The 13,051-nt window shown below is 39.0% G+C and overlaps 1 protein-coding gene across 1 annotated transcript; it reads right to left on the bottom strand.

Moving 5' to 3' along the window:
- Window positions 1-10,119: 10,119 nt before the first annotated feature.
- On the bottom strand, window positions 10,120-12,589 carry htr1d (5-hydroxytryptamine (serotonin) receptor 1D, G protein-coupled). The gene has a single exon (XM_041234167.1). The coding sequence runs from the start codon at window positions 11,787-11,789 to the stop codon at window positions 10,647-10,649; it is 1,143 nt and encodes a 380-aa protein (XP_041090101.1). The 5' UTR covers window positions 11,790-12,589; the 3' UTR covers window positions 10,120-10,646.
- Window positions 12,590-13,051: the final 462 nt, after the last annotated feature.

Genomic DNA, 13,051 nt, shown 5'->3' with positions numbered 1-13,051 from the left:
TTATGCAGTACAGTACAGTTTAGTAGTTATTTATCACGATGGGTAATATGACAGCAATCGGACCCCACCCCCCCCCCCCCCGGTCCCAATTAGTTTGGATAGAGATATCACTGCACCTACCATATGAGCCACTTACATAAAAGTCTGGAGATGACAGGTTCTGATGACCTCAACTGCTTCCTTACTCAATAGACCTGTATATAAGGGAAGTTGCTGAACTCAGTGTAGTCATGGTACCTTGTTTTCCTGCCAATAATCCAGTGAGGCTTGGATTGTATATCAAAAGGTTGCCTGAATAGAGGATACCAACAATAGAGATGGAAGGCTGAGGAAGAAAAGAGCCTTTATAAACATTTACAAAGATTTAAAATGTCCCTGAACAAATCAGCAGGTGTTTTAGAGGCTAAAAGTCAAGGACAATAGTTTGCAGAGTCCAAGTATCATTCTTCGAGTACTGTCTACCTCCTCTAGCACAGCTGTTAAAGTACAGTGCTAATCCCTTACGACTGACACAGGCCCCTGGCAGCCCGCGAACAGGACCTCTCCAGGTTTTAGGATTCTGTGTCATGAAGAAGCTGAAGTGTTGTACTTGACTAAATCAGAATAATATTCATGCATCTCAATGTGCATGACTCAACAACGTGTGGTACGGTAAGCACATAAGCAACAGCCATTCTCCTATAGAGACCCACAAATGTCTTTGTGCTCATTTGTTATAAAAATGAATTCTCAGTCATAAAGGATCTGATATCATACATTTCATTTAAATCTCTCAATAGAATTCATTCACCCTTACAGAAAAGTTGGAAAAATACCATTGGGATATATTAATAGACCATAGTACCTTACCAATGTTAGAGCAAATATTCCCAGGTGCCATAGTACTTAGACTGATCAGCCTATACCCTGCCAGATAAGCTACAGTTAGATTTTAGAGCATTTTACTGTACAGGTGGTGTACAGGTGCAGTAAAAAGCTCTTAAAATCCAGCTATGGCATATCCTAGCGGGGTACATACTGATCACATCACCTTGGTATTGTAACAGCTAAGCCAGACATATCTTGACAAAACATGTGAAAAGATGAAACACTTCATTTCCACCACTAACGGAACCCAAAGGAATAACAGCTCATGACTGACCAATTTCTTTGAACCTGTGTTCCATTGGAGGGGGCCTTCTCGATCTGTGCTGTCAATTGAGTGGTACTATAAATACTTCGGAAGAATCTTGCCCCTAGACAGGACCTGTGGAAATCTGCTTTTCCCCAGATGTTTCCTGTAAAACCCTTAATCACTACTGTTTCAAACAACACTCAGAACAGGAGATAATGGCTTTATTCCAATACAACAAGCAATGCAAACCATGATAGATTACCAGGAGCACAACCCGGTGAAGAAAAAATGAAATTACATCAAAATATGTTCTGCCTTATACCACAGTTATATCACATATTTTACTCGTAGCTTCTGTTCATGTACTTAATACATTTATCTATTTGCAGTAAAACTTGTATTACCCTAGAACAGATGCATTACTTTTTGTGCTGTGTCACATGTTGCCCATAACTGACTATTTTGATATTTTTTATTCACATATCATAAATGTATTGGAGAATGTATCAGTGAATCAGTAACGTTCACCCGGAGAAGGAAAATCAATCGTAATAGATTTTAATTATTTTTCTATATAGATAACTTCCTGCAATACTGCTGGGGTTGCCACCTATTATGTATTTTACAGAAGAGCGGTTTATTTGATAGTAAAGTGCATCGTTCTGTTTGCAGGCAATAAGGAACAGGACATATTCTGTATTTTGCTTGGCTGTATTGTTTTCTATAATTGAGCCGTTACTCCTTATTCCTGTGCTGTGAGCAGGGCTGTCTCTCCCAGTCCTGATTCCATTTCACACTTCTGAGAGCAACACAGTGGCAGCAATCCAGGTGGATTACATGGCTCTGTAAAATGCTCTAAAAGAAAGCCATCTGTGGGGTATAGGGTGAATGAATTACTCTCTAGGTGAAGCCGGGTGCTAATTCACTAATTCGTCTCCCCTCAACTCTCATTGTTACTAAATGCGCAACACTAAAATACATTTAAAATAAAACAAAATGAATTGGCTTCCCATCGCTTATAAGTCGTGATTTATTTTTGGGAGGGCAGAAGAGCACAGAGAGATACACTGAATACCTAAATAGCTTTAATTGACCATTAATACTTATTATTGACCACTTGGATTCGGAAGCATGTGTGCCCATATTTCTTTTAAAACATTTATAAGCAAGTTTACTTTACTTGCTGAAATTGGCTTTCATTATATATTGTGCACACACTGTGCTTTCTCTTTACTGAGCCATGGCTCTGTGTTGGGAATAATAAACATTTCAGAGGCCTGACTGTAGCATCAGAATACAAATGGTACTGAATGTAAAGTAGGTAGCTATAGCACAGCACATGTTAAATACAGTATTTAAAGCACCTGCCCTGTGGAACAATGATCGGTTTCTGGTCTGAAATACAGGCAAACCCTTTGATAAAGACCTGGGGTTCAGTGAGGAGGAAATGGGCTCCACTGATGTAAGCGTATTGTAGTGTATTGTGAATTCTAGATCAATGCTATACCCGTGGTGCTAGCTGACGTGATCTGGAGTACAGCAGTAGTGATTTAGAGTCGTTAGAATCTACCAGTCTCTGCTTTTATGCCATTGTATGCTACTTTTTGGAATAAGTTATTTGTTAAATTAATGATCATGTGCTTGACCTTATGAGAAATGCATGCATGTGCCATGATCACTGGTCACGATGATCAGTATACAAAGGCACGCTCTCTGTCTTAAGCATTTTAAATGTTTTGTAATGGCAATGCAGTATAGGTATAATGGTAATACAATGTTACAATTTTTAACATTTTACGGTAACACGAGGGAAGCTACAATGGTAAGAGTTATTGGTGGAATACCAATTAGTAAAATGTTTTATTTTGACATACTAATGGCAAGTATACACTATGAATGCATTGCAATCCCACAGTACATATCAGTAGCATTGTGCTATCATATCATAACTACTTAAGTAATAAGGTGCATGAATTTATGACATGCTGAGGTATATCTTAAATCGGCACAGTACCGAGTACATTACGAATAAGGCCAGTTTAGTTTGCTGCATAGGTTTCTGAACTTAAGTTAGGTTTTTGGGGTGACCATTTTAAGATGCCATTGTAGTGCCTTTTGAACTGTGGGCGGATGTAAGTTAAATTACTTTTGAATTTATAGTGTACTATAGTCACAGAGGACAAGATTTTTGCCAACTCTGATTAAATATGCAATAGAGGTTACAAATCTATTGTGTTGCCATTGCAGGTAATGAATTTGCTTACGATTCTGCCTGGGTTTCTTTGGGGTAATGCACTGGTGTTATAGTGGTATAAAACTGTATTATATAGCAAACTGAGGAGCAGTTCTAAAAGCTGTGAAAGGTCAACCAAAGGTTCGGAAATGTGCTGGAAAATTATTAGTCTTGTAGATTTGCTCTGCCCTGTCAGTCAACACTTCTCGTGTAGTGATCGATGGTAACTCAGTAGCTGTGTCTCAGGGGTGTTGAATCATGTTAATTCTGCAATGGGCAGGTGCTAGTCCTGTTTGTCACATTATTCACAGGACACGAAAATATACCATTCGGAGGTGCCAACTGTCAAAGGTCCAGCAAACTGATTGCCGATTTGTTTGAAGATGCTTGTGTGCCTGGGCATGAACTCATTTATTTTGTTTGTTCTGCAATAGTGTAATTAAATCTGACTGGTACAACTGCACTGATTACCATTTCGTCCGGGTAGAATATTTACTGAGTAGCAATGAATTGACTGAAGTAAACGAGCAACTCTTCAGTCTTGCTCTCAGAAGTAATGATCTCCTTGGGTCCCATGTGTTGGCTTCACCTGTGTCTTCACCCTATTGGTATTAAAGTATGCTGCAGCACGCTCTGAAACAAGCGTAGCAAATGGAGATAAAGCATAAGCTACACAATTACATTTACAATGGTAAACTTCAGTTGAAGTTCTCCATGCGCAGTGGAAAGAGGTCTGCAGTTAGGTCCCCAGTGTTATACTCTGCCTGTGTTTAGACTGTTAAAATAGTTCCAAATATATTGTGGCAGACAGGATATCATTTTACAAACACACTATATAAGGTGACCTGAACCTTTCACTGATACTGAAAGCTGACATAAGCCCTTACCCATAATACACACTGCGATACAACATAAAACTACCAGAATTTACAACCATTTCAAATAGCATTCAGTTATTACAGTATGTATGGGTCTCAACAAAGGACTAGCAAAAGTCTTACAAGACCACTAACTTAGATAATGTTTTGTACTTAGTTAAGCGGATTTAGTTCCCATGTGTGATCTTACATTTCTGTTTAAAATGTAATCAGATGTTACAATAATAGAGCACAGTTTTTGGTTTCCTTTTTCTACAGTACCACCATAGATCCAACCTCTAATTTGACTGTGTCTCCTGTACAATGGGTACCCATTCACTGCAGCCTTTTAAAGGGCCATTGTTGGTGAAATTAAACAAAAACACTAAACTATTTGACATCCAGCTCTGACCAGCTTCAAGGAGTGGGGATCCATTTTCTTACTTCTTAATACCTTTCTAAACTCTCAGTCTATGTTAATCCCTATTTGGGTTCGGGGTAAAGTTCCCTTGTTATTGGCGAGGGCCCTAGCCTCTATAAGTGTGTGCGTAATACCCAGAATAGCCACTAATTGGACACAGTACCAGGACAACACAACAGAGACAGGCTTCTGAGAGAATGCTACAATATTATTAAAATCATCACTGGCCCCTGCTTTTAGTGTGATAAAAAAAATTATACTTTTTATATTGTAACTTTATAATCTTGGATATGCTATTATTTCAATTAAAACAGTAACAGGGATAAACAAGTTTTTTTTAGGATTGAGACAATTATATATATATATATATATATGAGCATAATTTACATATTTTATTTAGCATCATATATTCAAAGAAACTACAAGATGAAATTGCATGTATCAAACTACAAAGCGGTATGTAATTCAATATGCTATAGATAAACGGCTGCACCCTACTTGCTTTCTCATGGTCTGATTGCTGCTAGACTATTGGAGTCAGTTTGAACTGTCCACAGAAAGTGATTAGGAACCATTAAGCTGCAGCAACCTGTCAGCTATAGCACAATAACGGGCATGTCTGCAGAGCAGTTTTAAGTATAAAAAATTCAAGTTGAGGTTGCTTTTGCTGATAAGAAGCAAGACAATTGCTAGACGTGACTAGACCATTCTTTCAAACCATTTTTGAAAAGCATGAAATATACTGATGAGTCTTGCTGCTGTGAGCCATTTTCGTCTGTCTTTATTTTTCTTCATTGTACTTTATCTGTGCTCTGTGCAGATGATGTGTTGAGTGGAGGTGAATTGAGATTGCAGCAGAGAGATCTGACTGCTGTAAGATTCCCCCCCCCCCCCTTTGCTTTCAATCTGCTCACCCTCAACCCTCTTTCATTTTTCTCTATTGATTTTACCCTGCCTTGACAGGCAGTTTAAAAGAAGTGCTTTGGAAACATCAGACATAGTGTATTATACAGCATATGGCAGATGGGACAAGCTACTCAATTGAGTTGTATTAAAATTCCTGCAATAACCGAACGCTGTAAACCTGATCAAACAAAGGCTCACAGCACAGCCCAGAATGCGATATTGACAGCCAATCTTACTAAACCAACAGAAGCATGTTTGATCTGGAAATATTGAGGAGTGAAGGGTTCTTAAATATTAAAGTATAGAAAATCTTTACCGCTAACAAGGCCCAATTGCGAATTAACCAAATCCTTTAATGCAATGGGGTCGCTGCCACAGTTAGGTCATTTTAACTTACAATTTGTAAGCCAGTGTTGGTACCTGGTGGAATACTATGTTGATCAATACTGTTTGCCAAAGAATACAGAATTACAAGCTTTGCCTTACAACAGCGATGAGCTAGATTCTCAAAGGTTTTTAGTCTTAAAGTGACTAGCTAACAAAAGTTCCATAAAGTTTAAATGTTTGCTACAATGTGTCTTTCTTTAAAAGCTGCACATTCGAGACATTCTGTAGCCAATGAAAGTGGAGGAACCATAGATTTATTTGTTCATTTTAATTTGTCCTGATTTTTATTTTTTTTAGAAAGGAGAAACTCATACAATATAGTTACAAAATCAGAAATGTACTGTCTTAAATGTTGTCTTATGTTGTTTTGTATTTTGTTTTTATTTCTTCCAGCAAAAAAACCCCAAAAAACTCCTATAATAATACCAGAAAATCTTGCTCAGTCATTTGTTTTTTTACTTTACAGTTTCTAAAGAAGGTCTTTCCATCAACCTGTCTCTTTAGATTACTGACAAAGACATTTAATTTACTTAAAAAGTCAGTGCTTTTCAATCGATTTGACAACTGTTGAGCAAATCTCAATTGCCTGGTCTCATTTAAATTCTAGGTTCTATAAGCACTAACTTCTTTAAAGAATGTACTGTAAGGCTTCCATGGCTTACCTGAGTCACATCTTTCAACCTGTAAGAAGATTGAATTACAGCCTTCAGCCTATGTGAAGCCCTCAACAATAAAACTGTGTGAATAGTATAAGGCTTTTTAAAAACATTATTTGTGCGGACTCTCTTAAGATATTCCCCTTTGGTGTGGGTTTTCAATAAATAAGTACATCAAAGAAAGAGCTCTCTTTCCACCAGCTGGTCTCTTGAGGTTATCGGGAGGACATTTCATTTACTTAAAGTCAGGGCTTTCAACGATTTGAGCCTCATGGGTCTCGTGTCTTAATCATTTAAGAAGACTGAATTCCCTTCCTTCTGAAACCATGCACTGGTGGCTCAGGGTTCTCTGGCTGCTTGACTTGATATGGTGGTGAAACCTGACGTTCAGATGCAGCCACAGGGGAGTGTTTTTACCAGTTGGTTTCTGTGCTCCCTATTAAAAAAGGAATGCATTTATCTACCTGGAAAACAGTATGGGTGTTCACTTGTAGAGTGAGAGAGCAAGACAGAGGGCAGAGGCAAGGCAGAAAACACAGCAATGCCCTTGCAACCAATGCTTTAAATGTTCAGTTATTAACTTTATAAACATAATTACTGGTCTCCCTTTTATTGAGCTGAGAATATTTATTTGATAACGTTAATTCAGGATATGTAAATATTTAAGATAAAATGTTATAGATACATTTCTGAATCCTATCTTTGTTGCAGGACACATGGTCTAATCACAGCTTGTAGAACACATGGTCTAATCACAGCTAATAGAACATGTGGTCTAATCACAGCTAGTAGAACACATGGTCTAATCACAGCTAATAGAACACGTGGTCTAATCACAGCTAATAGAACACATGGTCTAATCACAGCTAGTAGAACACGTGGTCTAATCACAGTTAATAGAACACATGGTCTAATCACAGCTAGTAGAACACATGGTCTAATCACAGCTAATAGAACACATGGTCTAATCACAGCTAATAGAACACATGGTCTAATCACAGCTATTAGAACACATGCTCTAATCACAGCTAGTCTGCAATACAACACTTGGAGTGATGGGGTACCTGAAAGGAGTTTCAACAGTTCATCTATTGCAGGGGTGTCTATGGTTGGCCCTTCCACTCCTGGTCTTTGTTCCAGCACTGTTCTAAATTGTTCAATTGACCCAAATAAACCTCCACCCAGACCCTGAAGTAATTCATTTTACCATTTTACCTGTTAAACCTGGAGTGGAGTGGCCCTCCAGGACCTTGATTATACACCCCTGAGCTATTGCTTTGACTCTGAAATACAGTATGTGCATATTCCAAACTGAAGCAAAGATCTTCAACAGAAGAAACTGTGGACCTGTTGTATTTTTGTTAGGGCTAATAAGAGTTTTTTTAAGTTTTTGTATTCATTTTAAACCCTTGCTTAGACGTTAAAGACCTTCCGCCTCCCTATTTACATCCAGGGTCTTTCTCAGCAAGAGACTAATTGTCATTCATACCCCTGATTGACACATTAAAGGACATATCAGCTGGGCTGGGGACAAACCAGAGGACTTGCTACTAAGGCTGTGAAAACTACAGTGTGCATTGAGATAGAAGAGGTGATAGAATACCGTAGGTGTAACAATTGCTCCTTGAATCCCTCTCACATTGCAGGTTCAGGCCCTCTGCTGCATTCAGTAATCGGACAGAGCATAGCAATTCCTAGAGTTAATTGGCTTTGTTCTTCTCACACGTCACATCGAGTTAGCTCATGTGTAATTTCTGCTTATCTCTGTTTTCTGTGATCAAGGGTATTCCTTGGCTACCTTTACAGATTATTAAACAAGGAATTATTATTAAATATTCATGCCAAACCCTGCCTGCGTGAGTCAGGGATTAAGTGACAGGATTAAGTGAGAGCTTGCTTATGCATGTAGAAAGCGTCTTTTCCCATGTCCTGAATTTAAGAAATATCCTTCTTTTGTACCTCTTCTCCCAGGAGATCCATGCTCTGTTTTTTTTTTTTTTTAAAGCATCTTCTGCATGGGCAAAAGGAAGAAAGTCATTGCTGGTTTCTTATATCTTCCTCACGTAAATCTGAGACGAGTTCAAGTTTTCAGTGCTCCAACCTCAGTTAAATATGCTTTCTAATTATCTAAACATTGCCCAGCTTTAATTCAATATTGTCTTCCCCCAGGGGTGATGTATTTATAACCATCACTGAACAAAGGGGTCGCAGGGTTTATGGTGGCAGTATTAGGATACAGAGGAGGAAGCAAATCCGAAAACATTACAAAACTAGATACTTCTTTCTTCTGTATTTGCAGAGGCCAGTTATCACCCTCAGGAAAGTGCAGTTCCGGTAACCTTTGCAAACAGCCTTGTCCTCTGTATGTTCATGGCACTGTAAATTCTGTCCTCACGTCTCTAGTGATAAGGAACCTGTGTTGTTGTCCCCTGCTGATTCCCTACTTGAAAATGTGAGCTGTCAGTGAGCGGGGAATAATGCATGAGAAACAATCTCTTTAAGCATCTTGCCGTATTAGCTACTATAAGAACATCAGATTGAGAAAATTACCTTTCCAATAATCAACAGAAAATAATGTATTGGAAGAGATGTGGTTGAAGTGAACACCTTATGAGTTATCTCAACCATCTATTACTATTTAGCACTCAATAGTGCTGAATTAAGAGATGCTAAAAGAAACTCAATGACAAACATTTCGACTAGAAGTTTTTTTCAATGCCTTTGCAATGATGCAGGCAGCACAGTAACTGTAGCTCATATTCACTTTGATTCAAGCACGCTCCAAATCACCCACGGTTTCACAGGAGCTGAAAGAACCCCATTGCTCACCAGACACTCAACCTGCCCATTGCTGTCTCTAACAGCGCTGCAAAACTGGAACGGACTGGAATATTGACCAACCAAACGACGAAATGGTAGCATATCCACTTATCAAGCAGCCAATGACAGATGCTCTCAAGACTTGTACTTGTAAAAAGAATTTGAAATGGAATTGGAATTGAAAAAAGGAATTGACCCCAACCCTGGCCGTTACTATGGTAACTTTTAAAATGGAAGGACTTTATTAGCATTCTTTTTTTCTGCATCTAAATGCTAGGTCTCTAAAGAGGTTGATTTTTAGTTTATGAACTGTTTACAACTAGTATACTAACACATAAACATGTGTTGTTCATTTTGTGTTGAAATACAAAATGTAAACTGTAGTAATCCATTGCTTTGCGTTTTGCCTCTTTAAATGTCTACTTGCACCTGAAGAAGAGACATTTGGGGTCTTGTAACTCACTGTTAATCTAAAAAAAAAAAAAAAAAAAAAAAAAAAAAAAAAAAAATAGTACCAACTGTTCATATCTGTGAAAGTTTAGAGGACTCAAATATAATACTTCAGAGCAAATAGGATTCTTACCAAATAAGTTAACTCCTTTTCATAAATTAGCTTTATTTCAAGGTGTAATTTAAACAGTCTAATATGCAATATAATACTGCGATGGTTTCTGCAGGTACAGAAAATGAGATCTTACCATGTATGTTATGCATTACATCAGGGTTTGGCCTGTGGAGATCCACATGTACAGTAATACCAATGGTTAACTGTTTGATGCACAGTTACATGTGATTTGATGCACATGGACAGGTTAAAAAAAGGAACAGATATGTTCAACAGAACCTCTGACAAAAACTACATATAACCTAACAACCTTGACTAAGAACCACCACAAAATGGCTTTTTGATGAATGTTCTTGGTTTGCCCTACAGAAGCCCCCCTTTCATTTTTGTCATCAAAAAATAAACTTTTAAGGCAGTGATTGATTATGGTTCTTATAAAGTCTTATCAGTTCATACTCAAGATGTTTTGCTAGATGTACACTGTTAACAAGCAAACACTTATGGCAGGAAATAGCTTTGAGGTTCTGATCTTCACAAGAGGAGCCATTTTGATTCGGTGTACTAAAATGTACAATGACCCAAAAAAATATTTTAATCACAATATAGTACTAGTAGTTAAGCTTTACAGGTTGCTATACCTGATGAAATTGAGAATGGAAAAAAAACAGTAATGCTGTTCAGAGAGACTTAATAGCACAGCTTAAATCGTATGAGCTTCTGGAAAGCTTGCTTGAACTCGTCGTTGAAAGCTGTGTAGATCACTGGGTTGATGAGGGAGTTCAGGTATCCTAGCCAGGTGAAGAAATCGAAGAGCACTGGATGGAACCAACAGGCCTCCTGGCAGATAGGTATTACCAAGGTCACCACGAAGAAGGGCAGCCAGCAAAAGATGAATGCTCCCAGGATGATCCCGAGGGTCTTGGTGGCTTTCCTTTCTCTAGCCGCACAGATCCTCTTCCGCTCCAGCACACTATCTGCCAGCTTGACCTTGACGTGGTTTATTAAAATTGGAGAACCTCCAGGATGTAGCTGGCCATCTTGGTTAGAGTTTGAGTTAATGGAGCAGAGCGAAGACCCGTCAGATCCGCCTATTAGCTGGGCGGTGGTAAAGCGCTTCCCGCAAGAAGACGGGGGCCTGAAGATCCTTGATCTGGCAGCTACATATATCCTGCTGTAGAGAATTATCAGCAGCACAGTGGGGATGTAGAAGGCCCCAAATGTGGAGTAAATGGTGTAGAAGATGTGGTCGGTGTTGACGTTGCAGTCCGCCAGCTCCTCGTGAGCTTTGGCCTGCCGCCAGAAAAGGGGAGGTATGGAAATGCAGATGGAGATCACCCAGACGATAGCGATCATGACCCCCGCTCTACAGGTGGTCCTTTTCTTAGAGTACTCAAGGGCATCCGTGATAGCCCAGTACCGGTCAAGAGCAATGACACAAAGGTGCAGGATGGAGGCTGTGCAGCAGGTGATGTCAGATGACAGCCAGATGTCGCACATGATCTGTCCGAATGACCAGGTCTTGCTCACAGTGTAGGCAATGCTGATTGGCATCACCAAGATGGACACCAGGAGATCAGTCACTGCCAGGGAGCCTATGAGGAAATTAGCCGGAGTGTGGAGTTTACGAGTCAGGAAGATGGTGATAATCACAAAGATGTTGGACAGGACCGTGGCCAGGGTGATGATCCCCAAGATAATGTAGAAAGAGATCTGCAGCCCCAGGATGCAGTTCTCGTCCCAGGTGCTAACCATGTCGCTGAAGTTCTGTGAGCTGTTTCCAGATAACATCTGGAGGGAGATATCTGCAGACTGGTTGATTTGGTCCATCATCAAAACTTGAACCCTAAAGCAATTCACAAAATTTTAATGCCTCCCAATTAAATTAATTTTAAGTTATTTCTTGGGGGAATAGTATAGGTGTTCAACTATGGTACCTATGTTATTGCTTTTCAAAAGTCCAAATCTAAATATGTTTCATGTTCTTGTTTTATGCCAATGTATTTTTAGCATAACAACTTCAAGTTCAATAAAAAATACACTTTGTTTTTTTTCTCTTTCACAGCAGATCCAGCACAGCCGCAATGCAGACTGCAACACAGTTATTGTTTTATCATTTGTTTTGAGATCTGTCTTTTATTTTGGTCAGATCTCTGTTACATACAACTTTTTTTGTCAGTAGGGCTTTATTTGATTTGTCTTGGGGTTCAGTTCCCATACGAACAGCTGTTTGGGCTCTAACCAATATCAAGGGCATTGCAGCAAGCTTCACAAGACAATCTTCTTCTACTTTGGAAATGTAGGTGTGTAAAGGGCTGTAGGCTGCCTAACACCTGTGAAAAAGTGCATAAGTCACAGAATCCAGCTGGTTAGGAATGCAAGACAGTTTCTTGAGCTGCTAGATTGAAAGGTTTTTTTTTTTTGCTCTACCATAGACCCCATGCTTCTCCTTGAGGGAGCTACAAACTCAAGAGCGGAATACTCTTTGTAACTCGGTACACCTTTCAATACAGTCTGTAACCGTTGCTTATTTGTATCCCTTCTTTTACTCTCGAGTTTAACGTCTCTGCTTCAGGATCAGGATATGATCAGTTAGCCTGATGACAGATGGTTGAGATTCTTCTCCTGACGTCGCAGCCCTAAAGGGGAGAGAGATCACATGTTAACCTGTGGAAGTGCGCCCGCACGTTCTTGTTTTACTATGTTGACATATGTTCTTGTTTAATATGTTGATATATTTTTGCATAGAAATCACACTTACATTATTGCCAGGCATAAACAATAACTCATTCAATCAGGAGCTCTCGTATTAGAGAGCTCCTGATTGAATGCAGAGTGCTTTTAGTGCTTTTAGTATTGTGGAAGGCTAATTAGATATTTCCTCTCTGGCAAAACCGTCATTTTACTATCTCAGGTATGTTACACAACATAATCGATATTTGTAATTACATAGTATGCTAAACATTGAATCTAAGATCCTTGAAGAAAGGTACACATTGGAAACAGCAACAGACACATTATTTTCAGTACAGAATATACGTCACCTTTAAAGATGAACGCCTGCATATAGACAATATTTTATAAGCTTGCTGGCT

This window comes from Polyodon spathula, chromosome 32, assembly GCF_017654505.1.
Source record: "Polyodon spathula isolate WHYD16114869_AA chromosome 32, ASM1765450v1, whole genome shotgun sequence".
NCBI lineage: Eukaryota > Metazoa > Chordata > Actinopteri > Acipenseriformes > Polyodontidae > Polyodon > Polyodon spathula.
This window is presented reverse-complemented; position numbering and strand designations above follow the sequence as displayed.